This window comes from Jaculus jaculus, chromosome 8 (genome assembly GCF_020740685.1).
Source record: "Jaculus jaculus isolate mJacJac1 chromosome 8, mJacJac1.mat.Y.cur, whole genome shotgun sequence".
Lineage (NCBI taxonomy): Eukaryota > Metazoa > Chordata > Mammalia > Rodentia > Dipodidae > Jaculus > Jaculus jaculus.
In genome coordinates this window covers 125086681-125112361 of record NC_059109.1, presented here as the reverse complement: position 1 = coordinate 125112361, position 25681 = coordinate 125086681, and the positions used below count along the sequence as shown (strand labels likewise).

General features: G+C 43.4%; 1 protein-coding gene across 1 annotated transcript in view; it reads right to left on the bottom strand.

The window, feature by feature from the left end:
- Stk4 (serine/threonine kinase 4) overlaps nt 1-22272 on the bottom strand; it is a 90100-nt gene extending 67828 nt beyond the window's left edge. The window contains exons 1-3 of the mRNA XM_045156717.1: nt 22171-22272; nt 12769-12849; nt 840-968 (exon numbers count right to left, since the gene is read on the bottom strand). Of these exons, the coding sequence (XP_045012652.1) occupies nt 840-968; nt 12769-12849; nt 22171-22205 (245 nt within the window). The 5' untranslated portion in view covers nt 22206-22272. The remainder of the gene's footprint in view (nt 1-839; nt 969-12768; nt 12850-22170) is intronic.
- Between the last annotated feature and the right edge of the window lie 3409 nt (nt 22273-25681).

Sequence of the window (25681 nt, the reverse complement as noted above, 5' to 3'; positions counted from 1 at the left end):
AATAAGGTCAGATAACAACCAAAGATACTAAAACCACTGTGGCTTCATTAACTCTCAATTTCAAATGTCCCTTCATCCTGGGGACATGTGCCAGAGACAAGAACAATAAATGGATCTGACAATCAAGGCTTCAGGGGAATGTGTAAAGCCCCAAGTGCAAAACTTTCTCACCCCCACTTCCATGTCCTGAGCTCTGCCCTTAAGTCAATTCTCGCCATGTAAACAGTGCTGGGCGAGCCTGCTCTGTCAGTGACCAGCCTGTGATGTCGTGATGCCACCGAGCGAGCCACATGCTGTTCTGTGGTCGACTTCTGGGCCAACTTCCTGCTTATGGCATTCAACAAATCTTAGTTCCCCAAAAATAAAAACTGTAACTACTCTCAGCACAAATAATTTTTGAGGTTATAGAAGGAGTAGAAATACCTCAATTAGGAATACACAAATAAGTATTCGCTTTTTATACACCAATCAAGCATTTCAAGGTTTCTACAGCTAAAAAGCATTTGAATTATCTTGTTTTTCCGCTATGTATGTAACGATTTCTGAATAGGAAGTTAAAAGAAAAAGATCATTATCAACAACAGCACCATCTTCTGCCTTGTCTTCCTTGTTTCTAAGAGGCCTAAATGATAAGGGGAAATGCAGAAACAGAAAGTACACGTTTCTCTATAAAAACAAGTTGTTCATCCTATTTTATCAGAAAGGAACATGCTTAATCCTTCGACTGAGTTTTCTTCTATAAAAATCTAAGCAAATGAATCTCTAAGTGTCAAATTCTAAACCATCACAGCAGATTCAAAACCATGCTCTCCCCTCAGGAGCCCCATGCCTTGCTTTACCTGTCACACTGCTGCATGATAGAAATCTCCTTGATTATCTCCTGTAGGTCTGACTCCACGGGTACCTGTTTGATGGCAACGATCTGACCGGTCTCCTTATGAATAGCTTTATATACGCTGCCATAAGACCTACGATTGAGGGAAGGAGAACAATGACAAGATGAAAATGAGCCGAGAGATAAGAGGAGGAGTATAGTACAAACAAGTCCCTTCTCTCACCTTGCAAAACATACAGCTAAAGCACTTTTGGGAAAAGAGAACACAAAACTTCACATGTAGGGACTGCAGTGTATGTAGCTTGGTAGCAGCAGCACTCTTCACTAACATAAACAATGCCCAGGGTTTGCTGCCAGCACCACAAAAACCAGGTGGAAGACTCAGACACACCACTTGTGAAATAATAGCTTCCACGCACCGTATCCCTAATTATTTACTGTCTATCTTTCAGCTTATTCTTACAAATAAACAAAAGATAGAAACAATGGAGCAGGAGAGATGGCTCAGCAGTTAAAGGTACTTGCTTACAAAGTCCAATAGCTTGGGTTCAATTCCCCAGTATGAACATAAAGCCAGATGCATAAAAAGACACAAGCATCTAGAGTTCATTTGCAGCAGTAGGAGGCCTTGGAATACCCATCCTCACTATTTTTCTCACACATAAATACATACATACATATTCATAAAAAGTAGTAGTATGGTCTGTGCACTATTAAAGTGGTCAGAAGTTTAAAAAAAAAACAAAACACAGAGGACTGGAGAGATGGCTTAGCAATTAAGATTCTTGTCTACAAAGCCAAAGGCCTCAGGTGTGATTCTTCAGAACCCACATCCAGTCAGATGCACAAGCTGTCGCATGTCTAGAGCTCCTCTGCAGTGGCTAGAGTCCCTAGCATGCCCATTCTCTCTCTCTTTCAAATAAATATTTTTAAAAAATAGAATAAAGAGGTGATCATTCCTACTTTACATGAAATATTAAGAGTTCATTTAATCTCAGCACTTGGTAGGCAGAGGTAGGAGGATTGCCATGAGTTTGAGGCCACCCTGAGACGACATAGTGAATTCCAGGTCAGCCTGAGCTACACTAAGTCCCTACCTCAAAAAAACAAAAACAAAAACAAAAACCAAACAAACAAACAAACAAAAAAAAAGAGTTCAGAGGTCACATGACACATGATTTTCCCAAGATTACATGAGTGGTAAGGGATCAATTAATAATTTGAATCCAAGTTATCTGGGTACAGTGTTTGTTTTCTCCCAACACCAACAATGGGTACAATACAAAAGTTTGTTTTTTCAAAAGAAAATATACACACATACACACACACACACACACACACACACAGTGGTGCATGCTTTTAACCCCAGCACTGAAGAGGCAGAGGTAGGAAGATCACTGGGAGTTCAAGGACAGCCTGTGACCACATAAATTTTTATTCATTTGCAAAGGGAGGGAGAAGGGAAGAGAGAGAGGAAGAGGAAGGGGGGGGGGAGAGAGAAAATGAAAAGAAATGAAAGAAAATGGGTACACTAGGGCCTCTTGCCACTGCAAATGTACTCCAGAAACATGGGCCACTTTATGGGTCTGGCTTTAGATAGGCATTGGGGAACTGAATCTGGTCAGGCAGGTTTGCTTGGCAGGTTTACAAGCAAGTGCCTTTAACTGCTAAGCCACCTCCCCAGCCCAAAGTTTGCTTTTTCACAGTCATTCTACTTCCATAAGGTCTTTCTGTCCTTGTTCCTCTTGCTATAATGCTTAAAATGTGATGCAAACTAAAATCTAACCCTCTCTCATGACAGCGTCTCACTGTAGCTCAGGCTAACTTGGAACTAAGTAACCCGGGCTGGCCTTGAACTTGTGGTGACCTGCCTGCTTCAGCCTCTACAGTGCCGGAATTAAAGGCATGTGGCAGAACAACCAGCTAGATTTTTAAAAAATATTTTATTTATTTGTAAGGAGAGAAAGAAAGGTACAGAATGGGTGTGCCAGGGCCTCTAGCCACTGTGAACTCCAGATGTATGCACTAGTTTGTGCATCTGGCTTTACTTGGGTACTGGGGAACTGAACCCAGGTCGTTAAGCACCGCAAGCAAGCGCCTTAACCACTGAGCCATCTCTCCAGCCCTAGATTTTTTTTAATTAGAATTCTGAACAGTTTTCGATGAAATAATAGTATATCATCTTTCCCAAACATACCTGCTCCTTCTGTTTTAGTGAAAGTTCAACGTCAAAGTAGATGAAACTTTTAAAAATAATAATTCTTGAGCATCTTTCGACAGTGTTCTGCTACTTTGGTATTTTTTTACTGAAAAGTTCATACAAGTATGTATGTTTACATCATATGTGCCTTCCTCCATACACCCTCTTCTTATCCCCTCACTCCCTCCAATCCCCTTCCTACTTCATGTCAGTCTCTTGGTGTTTACTTATAACCCACTGAGTTAAATTAGGGTTGCTTGCATGAGCCTGGGTTGGGAATTACTCACTGTACTATGGCAACTTACCAGTGGCTGCACCACTGAAAAACATGACTGCCCCCATGCCAGCAACTATTAACTGCTAACAGCTACTCTAGGAGGAGCGGGGTCTCATGAGCCTTCTCTATCCATGATGCAATGTTGAAGGGGACAATCTTCAAAACCACAGCTGCTGTAAGTTCATCAGTGCAATGGCCACGTTGTGTCCCAAAGACAGCAGTCCACAGCACTCCTCCCATCCTCTGGCTCTTAAGACTCTTTCCGCCCATTCCTGTTATGGTTCCTGAGCCTTGAAGGTGGTGACCTGACATTTTAGGTCACACTTTAATTTTGATTTTCTAAAGGCCTTTACAGGTTAGCCACTGCTGGCAGGTATTTTGTTACTCCCATCCAAAGGCGATTCTGACACACTAGATCTTATTCACACAAAATGTCTTGACTTCAGCTTCCCTCTGGAATGGCAGGATTCACTTGACAGCTCTCCCACAGCGCTTTTTCTGCGGCTTTATGGCATCTACTGGGGCTGGAAGTCTGCTTTCATTAGATTATCATTCTTCATAGGTAATCTCTTCGCAGCTTTCAGACATCAGGGGCATTCAGGGTTATATGGCCACAGATCTCCACAGCTTTCAATATCTTCAACATCCTACAATTTTACTACAACTAGAAGTTCCATCTTCAATCAGAAAGCTCAATCTGGCCAGGTGTGGTGGCACTCACCCTTAATCCCAGCACTTAGGAGGTTTAGAGGATCACCATGAATCTGATGCCTGCCTGGGCTACAGAGTGAGTTCCTGGTCAGCCTGGGCTAGGAAAACAAAACAAAACAAAACAAAACAAAACAAAACAAAACAAAACAAAACAAAACAAAACAAAACAAAACAAAACAAAACAAAACAACAGGCTCAACCAGAGATCTTCCAAGTATGGAAATTTCTCAGCATTCTCTTTATGTCATGCCTTTTGGTATCTCCTTCCAGAACCCTAATTGAACCTCGACTGAACCTGCTGAATCTGTATTGTCTTTCTGGTTCTCCTCTGTATTCTGTGTCCTACATTTTATGATTGGCCAAGGTAGGGATCAATGGAGAAAAACTGAAACAGTACAGCATCTGAGGCCAACCTAACCAAGTACACATCTTACATGGACACAATGTTTTTGCTATCCTATGATAAAAACATAAATGAGGGGTTGGGGAGATGGCTCAGTGGTTAAAGGGGCTGTTTGCAAAGCCTGACAACCTACATTCAATTCCCAGGTACCAACATAAAGCAAATGCACAAAGGGGTGCATGTATCTGGAGTTTGTCTGCAATGGCAAAAGGCCCTGGTGTCCATTCTCTCTCTCCCTCCCTACCTCCCTACTATTCTCTGTGTGCTTGAAAATAAAAATTTATTTCTTAATGAGTTAATGTGTAAAATTAAGTATAACGGAAGAAAACAAGGTGCTCAACTCCAGTTCAAAGCACTTTCAACACGCCCTCCACTCATCTTAGTTTCAAGTCTTGACTCTTGAGCAAAGGTTTATTTCACAAGCCACAAGGCATTGAGAGTTCACAATCCACAGACTTTTTTTTCAGAAACATTTCAGGCTGGCATGGTATCTTGTGTTAGAAAAGAAATGCAGTCACGGCCTTCCTTCAGGATCAGGCCAGTTCCATAAAGTCTGCTGAGGTTCACCAATGACGGAAGTCTGAGTACGATCATGTAGAAGTTCAAGAAGGTGATAGCGTGAGAACAGACTTGAGGCTCTTTCCTTCTGGTGATATTGTTATAGGGAAATTTCCAGATTCTTTGCTGAAGATATCCAAACATCTAAAACAGGATTTTAAAGAAAATCATAATTAGCTGGGTTTTTCCCCACTTACATTATATTTCTGACACATTCTGCCTATAAGTTTTCTTCTGACATTCCCTAAACCTTAATAGAGTCAAAAAAGGTCACTGGTAAGAACACTTAAATATAATTTAAGATTGAAGATTTAATTTTGCTTCGATATGATAAAATCTGAAAAATGTTTCAGATGATACACTTAAAACAGTAACTTACTGAGCATTTCGCATGTGACAACCCTCTACCAAGTCCTTTACCCCTATTATTTCATGCAATGCTTGCCATGATCCTATGTAGTAGATACTGTTAGCATCTCTACACATGAGGATTGAGAAGCTCCCAAATGTAAAGTTAATGCTCACTTGATTATTAAGAATAAGAAGTAGTAGGAAAAAATGTTTTCAAAAGGCCAGGCATGGTGGCTCATACCTTTAATCCCAGCACTTGGGATGCAGAGGTAGGAGGACCACCATGAGTTGAAGGCTTCCCAGAGACTACATAGTGAATTGAGGTCAGCCTAGGCTAGAATGAGACCCTACCTCAAAAAAAAAAAATATAATAATAATAATAATAAATAAATAAATAAATAGTAGAGCAAAGAATCAACCCAAGTCTGTGTAACTTTCAACATCTACTACTGTAACATAATTGTATTAAAAATGAAAACACAGGCTGGAGGGATGGCTCAGTGGTTAAGGTGTTTGCTTACAAAGCCAAAGGATCCTGGTTCGACTCTCCAGGACCCATGTAAGCCAAACGCACAGTGGTGCATGCATCTGGAGTTCGTTTGCAGTGGCTGGAGGCCCTGGCATGCCCATTCATATTCTCTCTCTCTGTCTCTCTCTCTGCCTCTTTCTGTCTCTCAAGTAAATAAATAAATGAATAAAATATATTTTTAAAAAATGAAAGCACATGTGGTGTGGTGGCGCATGCCTTTAATCCCAGCCCTTGGGAGGCAGAGGTAGGAGAATTGCTGAGTTCAAGGCCACCCTGAAACTACATAGTGAGTTCCAGGTCAGCCTGGGCTAGAGTGAGACCCTACCTTGGGAAACCAAAGGAAAAGAAAAGTGAAAACACCAAGTCAGTCACACATAATTAGGCCAACCAGGCCTCAGGAAAACAGCGCCACACAATACTAAAGCAGAAGGCAGCAAGCAAGGATGCCACCAGTTCATACCTGCGCCGGTGCCAGCTGACCAACAGTCTTCAGGCCACCTTGGACTTGTCTCTGGCAGCACGACTTGTAGCGTCTTTTTCTTCCTTGCTCTGCTTGATTCCTTGCCATGCCCCAAAGAGCATTTTTCCAACTAACAGAAGCTGAAGACTAATGTTTTTACAAGGAAGTAATCCATGAAAAATGACTCCATGTATTATATTCAGGAATATATTTGATATTACTACAGAACTATGTTAAGCATAAGTAACAGTAAACCCTCAGAACAATCCAGTAACATATTAAGAGCTGATTTTTAAAAGTATACCATGAGAGACTGACAGTGTAGCCCAGTGGTTTAGTTTCCTTGTCTAGCACATACAGAGTCCTGGGTTCAATCCCCAGCACCTCAAGAATAAATGTCATTAGACACAAGTATTCCTCAGGGATTAAAATTGCACATACACCAAGTGTGGTGGCAAATGCTTTTAGTCTCAGCTCTACTTTAATCCCAGCATTCAGGAGGCAGAAGTAAGAGAATCACCATCGAGTTCAAGGCCAGCCTGGAACTAAAGTGAGTTCCACGTCAGTGTGGGCTACAGTGAGATGCTACCTCGTAAAAACCAAAACAATGTACAGACACAGAGCACACACTTGCTTATATGCACATAAACTTCCTCTGAGTCACATGAATTTACTACTCATTCAAAAGTTAACATGGGCTACAGAGATGGCTCAGTGGTTAAAGGTACTTGCTTGGACTGGAGAGATGGTTTAGTGGTTAAGACATTTACCTGAGAAGCGTAAGAACCCAGGTTCCACTCCCCAGAACCCACGTAGCCAGATGCACATGGTGGCGTATGCATCTGAAGTTTGTTTGCAGTGGCTAGAGGCCCTGGTGTGCCATTCCCCTTCCTTCCTCTTTCTCCCCCCACCCATAAATAAATAAAAGAATTTAAAAGGCACTTTGTTGCAAAGCCTGACACCCTAGGTTCAATACCCTAGTATCCACATAAAGTCAGATGCACAAAGTGATGCATATATCTGGAGCTTGTTTGCAGTGACAAGAGATCTTGGTGTGTTCATACTCACACTCTATCTGTCTCTCTCAAATAACAAATAAAATATTAAAAACAATAATAGTAATAATAATAAAAGTTTAATAACAAAAACTTAAGTTTTGTGGGGCAAACGAGTTTTGTGGGTGCTCACATATGCAATAATGATCTGATTGTACAGGAGTAACCAACTGCTTTCTGATTGGATTTTAGGCCCACTCCAAGGGAAGGAATTTATGCCTAGCACCAAAAATCTAGTCAAAAGCCTGTAACTGGGAAGACCATAGATTCTAGGAGGGAGGAGTTACTTAAAAAAAATAAATAAATAAATAAATAAAGGACTGGAGAGATGGCTTCGTGGTTAAGGCATTTGCCTGCAAAGCCAAAGAACCCCGGTTTGATTCCCCAGGACAACATGTAAGACAGATGCACAAGGAAGGGCACATGCGTCAGGAAATTGTTTGCAGTGGCTGGAGGCCCTGACGCCCCATTCTCTCTCTATCTCTTTCTCTTTCTCTCTCTTGTCAAATAAATAAAATATACTTTAAAAAAACTGGTGCTAGACAGAGGCTCATCAGTTAAGACCCTTCCCTGCAAAGCCTGACAACCCAGGTTTAATTCCCCAGTATCCATATAAAGACAGATACGTGCACAAAGTGGCATATGTATTTGGATTTATTTTGCAGTGGCTGGAGGCCCTGGTGCATCCATTCTCGTTGTGTTTGTGACTCCTCTCCCCCAACCTCTCTCTCTTTTTCTCTGCTTAAAAAATAAATATTCTACACCCCCCCCAAAAAATTAAATAAATAAAATAAATAAATAAAAAAGCAGTATGGTATCACATGCCTTTAATCCCAGCACTCAGGAGGCACAGGTAGGAAGATCACCATAAATTCGAAGTCACCCTGAGACTACACAGTGAATTTCAGGGCAGCCTGGGCCAGAGTGAGACCCTACCTTGAAAAAAAAAAAAAAAAAAAAAAGAAGGCAAGAAAATAAAGTAAAAAATTATATTGGGGCTGGAAAGATGGCTTAGCAGTTAAGCACTTGCCTGTGAAGCCTACGGAACCCAGTTCAAGGCTCAATTCCCCATGGCCCACGTTAGCCAGATGCACAAGGGGGCGCACGCGTCTGGAGTTTGTTAGCAGTGGCTGTAGGCCCTGGTGTGCCCATTCTCTCCCTCTCTCTCTCTCCTCTCTCTCTCTCTCTCTCTCTCTCTCTCTCTCTCTCCCCCCCTCTTTCTCTGTCTGTCGCTCTCAAATAAATAAATAAAAATATTTTTTAAAAAATTATTTTGAAATAATTGTAATTAAAACTTAAGAGAGTGGGCTGGAGAGATGGCTTAGCAGTTAAGCGCTTGCCGGTGAAGCCTAAGGACCCCGGTTCGAGGCTCGGTTCCCCAGGTCCCACGTTAGCCAGATGCACAAGGGGGCGCACGCATCTGGAGTTCGTTTGCAGAGGCTGGAAGCCCTGGCGCACCCATTCTCTCTCTCCCTCTATCTGTCTTTCTCTCTGTGTCTGTCACTCTCAAATAAATAAGTAAATAATTTAAAAAAATATATTAAAAAAAAAAAACTTAAGAGAGGGGGCTGAAGAGATGCCTTAGGGTTAAGGTGTCTGCCTGCAAAGCCAAAGGACCCCAGTTCAATTCTCCAGGACCCGCATAAGCCAGATGCACAAGAGGGCGCATGCATCTGGAATTCATTTGCAGTGGCTGGAGGCTCTACTGCACCCATTCTCTCCCTCTCTCTTTCTCTCTCTCTGCTTCTTTCTCTCTCTCAGATAAATTAATTTTTAAAATATATTTAAAAAAAAAACTTAAGAGAAAGTATGCTTGGCATGAAGACACACATCTTTAATTCCAGCTTTTTTTTAAACTTTTTTTGGTTTATGTTTATTTGAGTGCAACAGAAACAGGCAGAGAGAGAGAGAAAGAGAATGGACACACCAGGGCCTACAAACGAACTCCAGACACGTGCACCCCCTTGTGCATTTGGCTAATGTGGGTCCTGGGGAATCGAGCCTCGAACCGGGCTCCTTGGGCTTCACAGGCAAGTGCTTAATCACTAAGCCATCTCTCCAGCCCTTATTACAGCTCTTGAGGGGCAGAGGTAGGAGAATCACTGTGAGTTGGAGGCCAGCCTTGGACTACAGAGAATATTTCAGGACAGCCTGGGGTAGAGTGAAACCCTACCTAGAAAAGAACCACAAAAAAAGTCCTAAAGGGAAAGTACTCCTAATATTTTAATGTCTTGGTCATTATAGAAAGGATAAATATAAAGAATTAAACTGGGCCAGGTGTGATAGTACACACCTTTCCCAGTACTCAGAAGGCAGAGGTAGGAGGATCATCTTGAATTAGAAGCCAGCCTGGGACTACAGAGTGAATCTCAGGTCACTCTGGGCAAGAGTAAGGCCCTACCTGCAAAAAAAAAAAAAGCTGGTGTGGCACACGCCTTTAATCCCAGCCCTTGAGAGGCAGATGTAGGAGGATCACAGAGTCTGAGGCCACCCTGAGACTACATAGTGAATTCCGGGTAAGCCTGGGCTAGAGTGAGACCCTACCTCAAAAAACAAAACCAAAAACAAAGAAGAATTAAATTAGGGGCTGGGGAGATGGCTCAGTGGTTAAAGGTGTTTACTTACAAAGCCTTCCAGCCCTGGATTCAATTCCCAAGTACCCATGTAAAAGCCATATGCACAGTGGTATACATCCACGTGGAACTGGTATGTAGTGGCTAGAGGCCCTACTGCTTCCACATTCTCTTCTCTCTCCCTCTTCTCTCTGCTCATAAATACAAAATATGTTTGTTTGTTTTTACTATTTTATTTATTTACTTGAGAGAGACAGAGGAAGAGAGAGAGAAAGATAATGAGCACGCCAGAGCTTCCAGCCACTGCAAACAAACTCTAGATGCATGTGCCCCCTTGTGCATCTGGTTTACATGGGTCTTGGGGGATCAAACTGGGGTCCCTAGGCTTTGCAGGCAAATGCTTTAACTGCTAAGCCATTTCCTCAGCCCAAATATAAAATATTTTTAAGCTGGGATGATAGACGTGTCTTTAATCCCAGCACTTGGGAGGCAGACGTAAGAGGATCACCACAAGTTCAAAGCCAGCCTAGGACTACAGAGTGAGTCTCAGGTAAGCCTGGGCTAGAGTGAGATACTCCTTCAAAGAAAAAAAAAAAAAAAATCAAAAGATGGGCTAGAAAGATGGCTAAGTGGTTAAGGCATTTTGACTGCAAAGCCGAATAATAACCCAGGTTCAACTACCCAGTACCTACGTAAAGCCAAACGCACAAAATGGCAAAAGCATCTAGAGTTCATTTTCAGTGGCTAAAAACTGTCATGTCCATTCATTCCCCCCACCCCATTTCTCTGCTTGCCAATTAAGTATTTTTTTTAAGGCAAGCCCAACAGACTGGCCTTTTTTGTAATGAGAGAGAATTGATACACCAGGGCCTCCAGCCACAGTAATCCTAAACTCCAGACACATGTGCAAACTTGTACATGGATCACCTTGTAAGTCTGGCTTATGCAAGATCTAGGGAGTCAAACATAGGTCCTTAGGCTTCATAGGCAAGCACCTTACTTCTAAGCTATCTTTCTAGCCCTAAAATATTGTTTTGTTTTTACAAGGTAGGGTCTTACTCTAGCTCAGACTTACCTGGAATTCTCTCTGTAGTCTCAGGGTGGCCTTGAACTCACCGTGATGACGTCTACCTCTGCCTCCCAAGTACTGGGACTAAAGGCATGTGCCACCATGCCTGGCTCTAAAATATTAAAAATGAAAAAACTGCTGTGTGTGGTGGCACACACCTTTAATCCCAGCATTTGGGAAGCAAAGGTAGGAGACTACACTGTGAATTCCAGCTCAGCCTGGGCTAGAGCAAGACACTACCACCAAAACAAAAACAAAAACAGAGCCGGGCGTGGTGGTGCATTCCTTTAATTCCAGCAGTTGGGAGGCAGAGGTAGGAGGATCTCAGTGAGTTCAAGGCCACCCTGAGACAACATAGTGAATTCCAGGTCAGCCTGTACTACAGTGAGACCCTACCTCGAAAAAAAAAAAAAAGTGTATGTATATATGTATGTATATGTGTGATATATGTGTGTGTGTGTGTGTGTATATATATATATGATGTGATAACCCCACTATGTTATGAAAGTTAATGATCATCTATCAGCAAAGTTTTTGATATTTTTATTTGTTTATTTGCAAGGAGAGAGAGAGAGAAAGAAGAGAGGGAATGGGTGTGCCAGAGCCTCTTGCCACCGCAGACAAACTCCAGACACATGTACTATTTTGTGCATCTGGCTTTTCATAGGCACTGAGAAACTGAACTCAGGCTGGTACCTTTAATGGCTGAGGCATCTCTCCAGCCCTATTACTAAATACCTTTTCAGCAGTACTGTATAAACTCACTCACAAGTCTACACTTTTAGAAGTCAACCCATTCCCAAGCTGTGATTATGGATCCCTAAGATGTCAAGAGTCCTTGATCTGTTTACCATAACTCACAAAGCTATAGTAACTAAAATGCTGAGTTCTACTGTTTTTTTTTTAATATTTTATTTATTTATTAAAGAAAGAGAGAGAGAGAGAATGAGCACACCAAAGCTCCTAGCCACTGCAAACGAACTCCAGATGCATGTGCCACCTGGTGCCATCTGGCTTATATATAACTGGATTATTTATAATTAATTATAACTGCAGAGTTGAACCTGGGTCCTTAGGTTGTGCAGGTAAATGCCTTAACTGCTAAGCCATCTCTCCAGCTCTTCTGTTTTTTACTGATTGGTTATTACATTGTAATCAAAAACCTTGAGCAGCTAAAAAAGTAGCTATGTCTGACTGTGATTTTATTCATTTATTTCCAGGGACAGAGACAGAAGAGGAAAGCAGAGAGAGAGAGAAACACACACACACAGGATGGGCACGCCAGGGCCTCTTGCCATTGCAAATGAACTCCAGGTGCATGTACCACTTTTTACATCTGGTTTACGTGGGTACTGGAGAATTGAACCTGGGCCATCAGGTTTTTCAAGCAAGAACCTTTAACCACTGACCATCTCTCCAGCTCCTCCCTGACTGTTTCTAATTTAATGAACTATAATCTAATTGGTGTTATCCACTAGCTACCTACTACTCACAGACTCTATGAGAGTAAACAACAGATGTCCATGGCATTAAAGACTGAAAGTCACTGAATCTGTTCAGAATAGTGATTAGAATGAAACAGGGAAAGACATTTCAAGCAGTAAATTACCTCCCACCTCACCTAGGGCACCACACCTTGCTTCTGCGCAAATCTGAGCACTGTTACCGTGACAACATTCATATCCTTCAGCTACTGGGGCAGGAAAGACTGGAAGCCACTGGTCACCTGCATTTTGTCCATACTTACCCTTCTCCAAGCTTCTCTAAGACATCAAACACTTCTTCTGGCTGTTTAGTTAAACTATCTTCATCCAACTTTTTCAGCTGCCTGTGGATGAAGAAATACAAGCACAAAATACATTTTACTTGCTAGAAACTAAAAAATAAATTCATCATTTATTTTACAACTAGCATCTTAGGCATTCCTCTACAAAGTCTTCACTAGCAAACAATAGCAAAGGCAAGATAAGACGTGTTTCTTCATTTTGTTTCACACATATGTGTGGTATGCATGTGTGTGTATATGTGTATTTGTAATCATTGTGTGGACATGGACATGCATGCATGTGTATACACATATTAAGATCAGAAGTCAAGCTCAGGTGTCTTCATCAATCACTTTCCATCTTATTTTTTTAATTTATTTATTAGAGACAGAGAGAGGGAGAGAAAGAATGAGCACACCAGGGCCTCAGACCACTGCAAACAAACTCTAGACACATGCACCACCACGTGCATCTGGCTTACATGGGACCTGGAGAATCAAACCTGGGTCCTTTGGCTTTGCGATCAAATGCCTTAACCAACTAAGCCATCTCTCCAGCCCTCTTATTTCCTCTTATCTTCAAATTTATTGTAATTTTGCTTTTTAACCGATATAACAAAACACTTTAGGGGGCTCTGATTTTTTTTAATATTATTTTGTGCCTCCATACCTGCATTTCTGAATTTTTTTCAACATTTTTTATTGACAACTTCCATAATTATAGACAATAAACCCTAATTCCCTCCCCCGCCACTTCCCCCTTCACAAATCCACCCTCCATCATATCGTTTCCCCCTCTCTCAATTAGTCTGTCTATTCCAACTCTCTTTTTGGGGGGGAGGGGGACAGTTTCCAGGTAGGGTCTTGCTCTAGCCCAGGCTGACCTGGAATTAGACTTTGGCAGGCCTCGAACTCACAGTGATTGTCCTACCTCAGCCTTCTAAGTGCTGGGATTAAAGGCATGTGCCTCCACACCCCATCCATATCACTTTTTATACAGTCTCCCATTGAACCTAGAACTTACTGATTCAGACAGGTGGCTAACCAGCAAGCCCTAGGGATCCATCTGTCTTCACTGCCATGGGGCTGAAATTACAGGTGTAAAAATACCATGTCCAGCATTTTAGAGGGCTGCTGGGGACCCGAACTCAGATACTCATGCTTGCACAGCAAGCACTTTACCTTACCCACTATGGTGGTTTGAATGTAAATGATGCCATAGACTCAGATGTGTTTTTTCTTTTTTTCAAGGTAGGGTCTCACCCCAGCCCTGGCTGACCTGGAATTCACTATGTAATCTCAGGCTGGTCTCAAACTCACAGCAATCCTGCTACCTTGGCCTCCTAAATGCCGAGATTAATGTGTGGCACCACACCTGGCCAGACTAAGGCTTTTATATATATATGTATATATTTCAAGGTAGTGTCTCGCTAGCCCAGGCTGACCTGGAATTCACTATGTAGTCTCAGGGTGGCCTTGAACTCACAGCCATCCTCCTGCTGCTGAGTGCTGGGACTAAAGGAGTGTGCCACCATACCAGGCCCAAGAGTAACTGAAGGGACACTGAAGGATTGTTCTGTGGGAAGATTAAACTTTTTATTTAAAATAAAGCTTCATTGTTTATTTAGCTTCCTGATTCTGAGCTTGTGCCTTCATCACCTTCATGACAACTTTCTGCTCCTCACTCAGGAAAGCTCTCTTGATCCTGTCACAGACACATTTAGCACACATGGAACCACCACAGGCCCGGCTGACATGTGTTTGGCTTTGGTTTGGACACTCTCATAAGGACTTCAGTCCCACAGCACGAACCCCTCAAAGCCAGCCTGGGCACACGCCACATGCTGCCTATGGCGCTTTCTCGACCTTCCTGGAGCCCAGGTAAAGACTCTATTACCAGGGGTTCATTATTAACCAGGTTGTTACTAACCAGGCTATACTGCAGGAAAGCCTACCACGGTATGTCCAACACTGGCCATTCTGCGTATGTCAAAATGATGAGCAAAATCAGGACCAGAAGGTGAAGCACCACCAAGAACCCAACTGCAAGGCTGGGGGATGGTTGAGTGGCTCAAGGTGCTTGCTTACAAAGCCTGACAACCCAGGTTTGATTCCCCAGTACCCAATAAAGCCAGATGTAAAGTGATGTATGTGCCAGGCGTGGTGGCACATGCCTTTAGGGAGGCAGAGGTAGGAGGCTCACTGTGAGTTCAAGGCCACCCTGAGACTACAGAGTGAATTCCAGGTCAGCCTGAGCTAGAGTGGGATACTACCTCGAAAAACAAAAAAAATTAATAAAAAGTGACATATGTGTCTGGAGTTCATTTGATTAGGCAAGGGGCCCTGGCACACCCATACTCTCCCCTACCCACCCCCAAATAAATTAAAGAATCTAAGATGGGCGTGGTGGCACAAGCCTTTAATCCCAGCACTCAGGAGGCAGAGGTAGGAGGATCGCTGTGAGTTTGAGGCCACCCTGAGACTACAGAGTGAATTTCAGGTCAGCCTGGGCTAGAGTGAGAACCTACCTTGAAAAACCGAAAAAAAAAAAAAAAAAAGAAAAGAAAAGAAAAGAATCTAATTTCAGTTTGACATACATATAAATTTTCTGAAAACAGAAGTTGTCAAAACAATGGTTTAGACTGCCTTAAGATATCCCAAGTTCCCCGTGGTTGTAAAACGTAAACTGAAACTGCAATGTCACGCAGCTGCAGCGCTGTGGTGTGGAGTCAAGCACTAGGCCAAGTATCCAGAAGCCGTAATTCTTGAAAACCCATGAATTAAAATGACATAGCTAGCCAGGCATGAACTCCAGGTCAGTCTGGGCTAGAGTGAGACCCTACTGTGCCAAAAAAAAAAAAAAAAAGACTTAGCTATCTCTTCCGAAAAGATGTCTAATGTCAGGTTGACTATGTACAAAAACATGAATTGGGCTGGTGGCTAAGAAACACATAGGATCAACTTTTTTAAATTTCTTATTTATTTAAGAGGCAGAGAGTGAGTGTGGCCACACAAGGGCCTCTTGCCACCCCAAGTGAACTCCAGACACATGCGCCACCTTATGCATCTGCCTTTACGTGGGTGGGTACTGGTGAACCAAACCTAGGCTGGCAGCCTTTGCAAACAAGCATCTTTGACTACTAAGCCATCTATCTCCCCAGCCCCCAAAACAAGTAACTTCTATACTTAGTACAGAAACACAAAGTGGAAAGTGTCTATTTACACAGGAGCAAAAGTGAAGAATGACGTGGCACCAAGGAGTTTAAATAATGTCACTGAGAACCTCATGAACAGTGATGTACCCGTGGACTAGCTGCTGAGACAGCCAGAGAGTTCAAATTTGACTGACAATGTTAAGCACTTATAACAAACATTTTCTTTATCTCTACAAACTCTGAAAATTACTAACATGCTTAAGAGTTTGCTAAGGACTGTGTGTGTGTTCACACAATGGTTTCCTGAAACTACAAATGACAACAAACACAGCTTGTTCAGGAAATGGTGAAATATGGAAGTAGTCCACTGTAAATTTCTTGTGCAGAAAGTAGAAAAGCTTTAAGCTAGTCAAACAATGCCAATTCTTGTAACCACTAGCTTGAATTAAAAACAGCAAAATCCGCCAGGCATGGTGGCACACGCCTTTAATCCCAGCACTGGGGGGAGGGGGGGAGCACAGTTAGGAGGATTGCTGGAAATTCAAAGCCAGCCTGAAACTACATAGTGAATTCCAGGTCAGCCTGGGCAAGACCCTAACTGGAAAAATAAAAAATAGCAAAATCCTAAGGACAAAAAAAAAAAAAAAAAAATCTGACCACATGAAGCATATACCTACCAACTCTGACTCAGAAGGATACTCTTAAGAGAATTTTTTGAGTATAGAGAAATGGAGAGCCACTGAAAGTCAATGCCTAATAACCTGACATTTGAAAAATCACAAGATCCTAAAAATGAAAATCCAATGATATCAGAAAAACTCCCAACTGCAAAATAAAAAGGGCTGAAGTGAAACTCTATTTCTATAAAGTCAGAAACTAGAATGAACAGCTCATAGGTCAGGGCTTTTTGGTAAAAACCCCACTGACAACTATGTAAACAATGGACAATACCTCCTTAATCAAGTAAAGCTCAAGTTTATAAACAGCTTATATAAACGAAGAGCCAATGTGTCTCTTTGAAGCGTTGACTCTTATAGTTTACCAAGAGCAAAACTCACCATTTCCGCCTCTACAGAGACCACAGAGTGACAGAGGAAATGCCCCTGCCCCAGAAACAGTTGCAGGACTCTGATAACACTCCATAACACTCTTTAGACAAACTTTATATCGCTGCTCATATGCTTCTTCTCAACAATCTAATTGGGGTTTTTGTTTTTCATCTGGAGTTATTTAAAACAATATGAGCTTAAAGGAGCTTTTTATCTCTGGGGCAGGAGAATTAAGAGATGGTCAAAAGAGATCTGCTAAACAGACTCACCCATATAATCATGGGAATCATAAACTTCATTAGCAATTTGCAAGTTATCAAAATAAAATGAGATTTCATCTAGGGCTGGGGAGATGGTCTGGTGGGTAAAGGTGCTTGCTTGCAAAGCCTGTCAGCCTGCGTTCGATTCCCAAGCCACCCATATAAGCCAGACTCATTTGCAATGGCAAGAGTCCCTGGTGTGTGTGTGTGTGTGTGTGTGTGTGTGTGTGTGTGTGTGTGTGTGTGCGCGCGCGCTTGTGTCTGTGTGCTTGTGCATGAATAAATAATTTTTATAGTAAATAACACATATAACTAGGTTAGCCACAAATAAGACTGCTATTGGAAATCTTTTGCTTAAACAACTCTGAGCCTTCAAGAAACATACTATCTGTTGGGGGAGATGCAAACATTTTCTTCAGTAATGTAGCCGATGTTCCTGTAAATAATCCTGGACCCACGCTCACACAAGCAACCCTCCTTTAAACTCAGGGACACACACACGCACAATCAGCAGAGGGACTAGTGGACTAGTTGGGAAGGAGGAGGAAGGATGTGTTCAAAACCAAAGAGTAAAGGATGAAAAATACATTTCATGCATGTAAAACATTGACAATAAAAGAAGAAAGAAGGCCTGGGGGAAATGTCTCCGTGGTTAAAGGCATTTGCTTGAAAAGCCTGACAGCTCAGGTGAGACTCCCCAGTACCAACGTAAAGCCAGAGGTAAGTGGCACATGTGTCTGGAGTTCACTTGCAGTAGTAGGAGGCCCTGGCATGCCTATGCTCACTCTCTGCCCGCCCCCTTACATGAAGAAAATACTTTTAAACCAATTTTTTTTGTTGTTGTTGTTATTCTAGTTCAGGCTGACCTGGGATTCACTATGTAGTCTCAGGGTAGCCTTGAACTCACGGGGATCCTCCTACCTCTGCCTCCCGAGTGCTGGGATTAAAGGCGTGCACCACCATGGCTTTAATTTTAAAATTAACCCAATTTTTAAAAAAGGAAATTGTAGGAACAGAAAGAGGGGGAAAAAAAGTACTATCACCCAAATAGCCTCACTTTAGTGACTCAGCTGGGTCATCCCTAAGTCCTAGGCAGTTATAGCACTTGCTGGTAATGACTAGGCCTGGCCAGTACAAATTTCATACACTACACGCTGGCAGATGTTCCTCTCCTACGTCAGGTGGTCACAGCATCCCAGGAATGCAGTCTAAGCCTTCATCACAACATTACCTAATAATGGCAACTCACTTTTTAAAATCACTGACTCCTATGAAAGACATCAAACCATCACCAGTCACTTAGTCACACACAATTGTCAAACTCATGAACACAAAGAGCATTTCCTGAATTGGGATTGTTGGAAATGCATGCCCTCTGAATCTCTCAAAAGACATCTGGATCGTTCCAAACACAAGCAATGTTTATGAAGTAGTCACACTCGCAGGTGTCTGGCTAATTCTCAATCCTTCTTATCCCATGTCAGCTCTCAAAAGGCTCAAAATATACACACCAATCTCTTTCCAACAGAATTTAAAATAGATTATAACAAATATAAAAGATAAATTAAAATGCTATAATGCTGGGTGTGATGGCACACACGGTAGGAGCATCACCGTGAGTTTGAGGCCACCCTGAGACTACAGAATGAATTCCAGGTCAGCCCGGGCGACAGCGAGATCCTACCTCAAAAAAAAAAAAAAAAAAAAAAAAAGCTTTAATGATAATAAAATTGCCAGGCCTGATGGCTCACACCTGTAACCCCAGCATGCAGGAGGCTGAGGCAGAGAGACTGCTATAAATTCAAGACCAGCCAGTGCTACATAGTGAATTTGAGGCCAGTCTGGGCTACAGTGTGAGACCTTGTCTTAAACAAAAAGGTAATGAAATTAACTGTGTTCCCCACAGCTCCATATATATATATATATTTTTTTTTTTTAATTTATTTATTTTGAGAGTGACAGACACAGAGAGAAAGACAGATAGAGGGAGAGAGAGAATGGGCGCGCCAGGGCTTCCAGCCTCTGCAAACGAACTCCAGACGCGTGCACCCCCTTGTGCATCTGGCTAACGTGGGACCTGGGGAACCGAGCCTCGAACCGGGGTCCTTAGGCTTCACAGGCAAGCGCTTAACCACTAAGCCATCTCTCCAGCCCCCCATTTATATATTGAAACAATAACTCTTAGGACCTCAGAATGACTCTATTTGAAGACCATTAAAGAGATAAAATGAGGTCATGTGAGTGGGACCTAATCAAACACGATGGTGACTCTGTAAGAGGAAGAGATGAGAACACAGACAAGTGCAGGGGTAGATCACAGGAAGACAAACCTACCAGCCCTGCACAAACCTAAGCGAGAGGTCTCAAAAACAGCCGCCAACACACTCATTTCAGACTTCCAGCCTCCATACAGTGAGAAATTTAATTTGAAACTTGTTTAAATCAACTTACTCAAGTATGTTTCTTGTTACAACAGTCCTAACCAATTAATACAAATGATTTAAAAAAACTGCTGAAAATTATAATTAAGCACCCCATAGTCATAATGAGCAGGAGCACAAGATATCCAAGAATTCAATCCTGCAATACTCTTGGACTTTATTATAGTTTCTAAAATCCAAAGAGAGTAAGGACGAGTATGTTAAAAGCAAAAAGGTTTGTAACATGCCCAAACCTATACACACAAAGGGAAGGGGGGGGGGAAACACGTGGATCTTTTTTTTTTTTTTTGAGGTTGAGTTTCACTCTAGCTCAGGCTGACCTGGAATTAACTCTGTAGTCTCAGGGTGGCCTCAAATTCACAGTGATCCTCCTTACCTCTGCCTCCTGAGTACTGGGATTAAAGGCATGAGCCACCACGCGTGGCAAAACTCAGATTCTTTATTCTAGTTTCAATTAAAGAAAGGCTTTGGAGGCTGGAAAGATAGCTTGGTGGTTATGGCACCTACCCACAAAGCCTAACGACTACAGTTCAATTCCCCAGTACCTACATAAAGCCAAATGCTCAAACGTGGCACATACATCTGGAGTTTGCAGTGGTTAGACGCCATGGTGTGTCCATTCCCTCCCTCCCTCTCTCTCTGCTTGCAAATAAATACATAAAAGTAAAAAAAAAAAAAAAAAAAAATAGAGGCCGGGCATGGCAGTGCATGCCTTTAATCCCAGCACTCAGGAGGCAGAAGTCGGAGGATCGCTGTGAGATCGAGGCCACCCTGAGACTACACAGTGAATTCTAAGTCAGTCTGGACTAGAGCAAGACCCTACCTTTAAAAAAAAAAAACAAAAGAACAAATGTATTTCAGAAAATGACGAATATACGTTCAATACGCATGGGTCATTAAGATACTATAGTATCTGCTAACAAATATATACACAATGGCCTATGAATAGGGATTTCCAGAGAGACATTGGAGTAAGGCAGTTGAGAGCAAGGACTTTGGACCAGACCATCCAGATATTAAAATCCCAACTGTGCCTTTTACTGGCTATGGGACCTTCAACAAATTACCAGCCTCTCTGTGCCTCCATTTTATCATTTGTAAAAATAAGGGATATAAGGATTATTATTCTCCTTACATGGATAATGGTGAGGGTGCGGTGAATAAATTGAACCATATGAAACTAGCATTCGTGCAGTTCAAAACTAGTCAAAAATCGGTCATTTCGTGCAACATGGAAAGCTCTTGAAACAGTGGCTGAGGGCTGGAGAGATGGATTAGCGGTTAAGCACTTGACTGCCTAAGGACCCCGGTTCGAGGCTCGATTCCCCAGGACCCACGTTAGCCAGATGCACACGGGAGCGCAGGCGTCTAGAGTTCATTTGCAGTGGCTGGAGGCCCTGGTATGCCCATTCTCTCTCTCTATCTGCCTCTTTCTCTCTGTCTGTTGCTCTGAAATAAATAAATAAAAATAAAAATAATAAAACGTGGCTGATACCCCGTGGGTTCTCTATGAGGGTAATAAACAGTTGCTACTGCGGTCTCAGGGCACTACACTTTAGGTGAATCACGAGACGATCTCAACAAGCCATTTGCTTTCTGCCAAGTTTGTGCATTTCACACAAACCCCAAGAGTGCCACCCAGGCTCTCCATCCCTTCCCCTCACCTCTGCGTTTTGGCCTGGCACTCCCACACACTTGAACACTTCCTATTTTAGAGTTCACTGCGCTGCAGGAAAAGTCGAATGTCTTCTCGGTGAAAGAGAAGTTTTGACTATGCACCTCAGAGAAACACGACTCCCCTTCAAGTCTCTACTCCCTGACTCTCCCAGGACAAGCCTGCTGTCCTGGGGGGAAATCAGTAACCCACTGGCAACCCATCCAAGAGGTGAGACTTTCCAGCATCCCTCTTTATCTAGATGAGGCGTTTTAGAAGCTTGAAAAGGATACAGTCTGGCTGGGTCCCCACAATGCGTCTCACCTCTTCTGTACCAAACTTCACCTGGCCCATCCTGAGATGAGGTTTCCTTATCTAACCTCCCAGAGTTGAGGAGGATGTTAAGCAAATTAGGAAGAAATTCAGATAGAAGTAAAAAAAAAAAAACAAAAAAAAACCAGATTTGGAAAAGAAAAAGTATAAAGACAGACGCCGTCATCACCCCCGGGATGACCACTCTGTCAACGCTATCCTCCACGACCGCTCCCTGGGGCTTAGAACCCCCCACCTCCGACTTTTCTTCCGCACGACTTCAGCGTCCGAAGCAACTTGGCCCGCGGCACCCCGAGGCCGGTGCCCCTCGCTGGGCAGGTGCTCCCGGGGCAGGGTCCCGCCTGGCCGCGCGGGTCCCTGCGCTCTGCGGGTTCCGGGGGGGTGGGGACGGGGACGGGGGTCGCACACAGGTGTCTCCCTCCCCCCACCGCTCTCCAGACCTCAGCAAGTTCCCGCCTTGTCCAGGGCGCGCCCCCACCCGCCCCCCCTCACCTGCGAGGCGGGTTCCTCAGCTGCACCGTCTCCATGACGCTTTCCTGGACTCACTGCTCCATCCTCTCTGCCCGACCTCCCCCCCAGCCCGCCCCACACACCCTCCCACACTTCCGCTTTCCGCCCCCACCGGAAGCGGCGTGCGGGCGCCCGGGCGGGGCGGAGCCAGGGAGGGTCACGTGGGGCCGTGGCGCGCGGATGCTCTCGGGTGCCCTCTAGCGGCGGAGCTGTGTCAGCGACGCTGTCTGCTGGAGAGGCTGCTGGGCCCCCCAACACACCTGCTCAGTACTGCTCATTCTGAAGCCTGATTCGACACAGCCAAGCCTGGAGGTGTTTGTGCTTTCTACTGCATATCGGCTTAATTCGGATAGTTTACAAACACAATGGCAAATACAGGGTTTTTTTTTTTGTTTATTTATTTATTTCTGTATTGAAGAGAAAAAAAGAGAGAGAATGGGCCCACCAGAACTCCAGACCGCATGTGCCACCTTGTGCATCTGGCTTACTTGGGCACTGTGGAATCGAACCTGGGTCCTTAGGATTTGTAGGCAAGTGCTTTAACCGCTGAGACAGCCCTCCAGACCAAATACGGTCTTATGCCCTCACTTCTAGGGTTTTCCACACAGTGCACTGACATCATGATCCTCTTTTTCACAATATGATCTGCCCATAAATACTGGGGAAAATGCCTGTAGTGGTGTTAATAGCGTGTGTGTGTGTGTGTGTATAAATATAAATAAATATATATTATATATACATATGCATATACATATTTCAAAAATACTAACCACTAGTGACCTGTGACTAGTGTCATTAAAAAACTGAATTTTCAGCTGGGCGTCCCAGTACTCGGGAGGCAGAGGTAGGAGGATCGTCATGAGTTCAAGGCCACCCTGAGACTACAGAGTGAATTCAAGGTCAGCCTGAGCTAGAGAGAGACCCTACCTTGAAAAAAATAGACTAAATTTTCGAGCTGGGCATGATGGGGCACAACTTTAATCCCAACACTCAGAAGGCAGAGGTAGGAGGATTGCCATGAGTTCAAGGCCACCCTGAGTCTACATAGTGAATTCCTGGTCACCTGAGCTAGAGTGAAACCCTATCTCAAAACAAAACAAAAAACCTGAATTTTCTGGTGCCATGGCACTCACTTTTAATCCCAGCACTCAGGAGGCAGAGATAGGAGAATCACTATGACTTCGAGGCCACCCTGAGACTACATAGTAAATTCCAGGTCAGCCAAGGCTAGAGTGAAACCCTACCTCAAAATAAACAAAAACAACCCTGAATTTTAATTTCATTTAAATTATTCAATTCAAATTTAAATAAGCTCCACCAATCAAACAGGAGGTATCTTTGACATTTTAGAATTTTTCTCTCAGAGTTCATCATCTCATCAAGATCACATGTAGGGGGCTGAGAGATTGCTCAGTTGTTAAAACACTTGCTTACAAAGCCTAACACCGGAGGACTGGAGAGATGGCTTAGCGGTTAAGTGCTTGCCTGTGAAGCCTAAGGACCCTGGTTCAAGGCTTGATTCCCCAGGACCCATGTAAGCCAGATGCACAAGAGGAGGAGGCGCACGCATCTGGAGTTCCTTTGCAGTGGCTGGAGGCCCTGGCGCGCCCATTCTTGCCCCCCCCCCATCACTCTCAAATAAATAAATAAAAATAAACAAAAAAAAAAAAGCCTAATGCCTGAGTTTGATTCCCCAGTAGTCACATAATGCCGGATGCACAATGCACAAGGTGGCTGGCACAAGTGTCTGGAGTTCATTTGCAGCAACTGCAGGCCCTGGCGCACCCAGTCTCTTTCTCTCTCTTACCGTCTCTCTCCCAGATGTGGGGGCACATGCCTTTAATCATAGCATTCAGGAGGCAGAGGTAAAAGGATCACTGTGAGTTTGAGGCCAGCCTGAGACTCCATAGTGAATTCCAGATCAGCCTGGGCTAGAGCGAGACCCTACCTCAAAAAAAAAAACAAAATCACATTTAATATTTATTCAGCTCTACTGGGGAAGAAATAATTTTAGCTATGGGATAATACAACCAGTATCATTAGACAGATTTTTTTCTTGTGAACATTTCTTCCCAGTGTTAATCATTTCTTTAGACAGAACCTCCGTCCTCCATTTAGGTAACTAGACAGGCCTTAGCAGCTTGAAGTCAGCTTTGCCTTTCCTTAGAGTGTAAAATATCATATGAGCCAGGTGTGGTGGCACACGCCTTTGATCCCAGCCCTGGGGAGGCAGAGGTAGGAGGATCGCTGTGAGTTCAAGACCAGGCTGGGCTAGAGTGAGACCCTACCTCAAAAAAGAGAAAGAAAGGAAAGAAGGGAGGGAGGAAGGGAAAGAGGTAGGGAGGGAAAGAAGGAGGGAGGGAGAAAAAGAAGCTACAGGCTACTTTCAGAATCACCTGTGCCATTCTGCATTCTTGTCCCAGTGAGTTCGAGGCCAGCCTGAGACTACATAGTGAATTCCAGGTCAGCCTGGGCTAGAGCAAGGCCCTACCTCAAAAAAGAAAAACTAGCAAAACTTTAAGGGGGGGGGGGGGAGTCGACCACATGAAGCAAGCTTTTTAAAAGAAAAATTGGAGAAAAATTGGCAGAGAGACATCAGATGGTAGGAGAAATAGGAGCAAGGTAGTTTTTTTTTTTTTTCAATAGGTAGGTAGGGTCAATTCCCAAAGAGAGGGAATGAGAAGATGCCAGCTTGCTTGAGGTGGCAAAGTTGGCATCTGACCCAGTCTCATCCACCATGGCTATGAACAAGTCTTCAGCAACACCGCCCCCTACTGCTGACACACCTTAATGGCTGGTCCCTCTTGGTCCAGCCCTGTAAATCCAAAAACCAATCAACTTTCTCCCTTGCCCACCTGAGCCTGCCAGAAAAGCCCGTCCTAAGGAACTATAAAAAGGCTTGCCATGTGGGCAAGGGTTCTGACTGCTCATTTTCCTCTTGATGTCTGAACCTCGGTCCCTGCTCCAGTAAGCTCTTCCCTCATTTCTTCTTTTTGTTAGTTTCATCAAGCTATGGGATATTCACTAACATCTCTTGGCTTCTTTCTAAGGTGAAGACGAAAGACTTACACTCTCATGCTCCTCTTCTCACGTGGGTATGCCTGTGTTCCTTTAAGATGAGAGAAGGAGAATATTTTTAGAAATTACAAAATAGAGGCCGGTTGTGATGGCACACACCGGTAGGATATTGCTGAAGAGGTGGAGGCAGGAGAATCAGATTAGAGAACAGAGAATACTCTCCACTAAGTTCTGGCCCTTTTCCAACTTTCCTGGATATCCATTTTCCCGCTTCTCTCCACTCTCTAGGACCCCACTCCTCCACCCCAGCAAGAATCTCCTTCTGGCCTGGATCTTCCAAGCCACCCCTGGATACCACTTTTCTTTATTATACCTAACAATTCCCAATTTAAGATTAGAGTCTGTTTCCTCAATTTCTTGAGTTTTTTTTTATATTTTCATTTATTTATTTGCAAGCAGAGTGAGAGAGACAGAG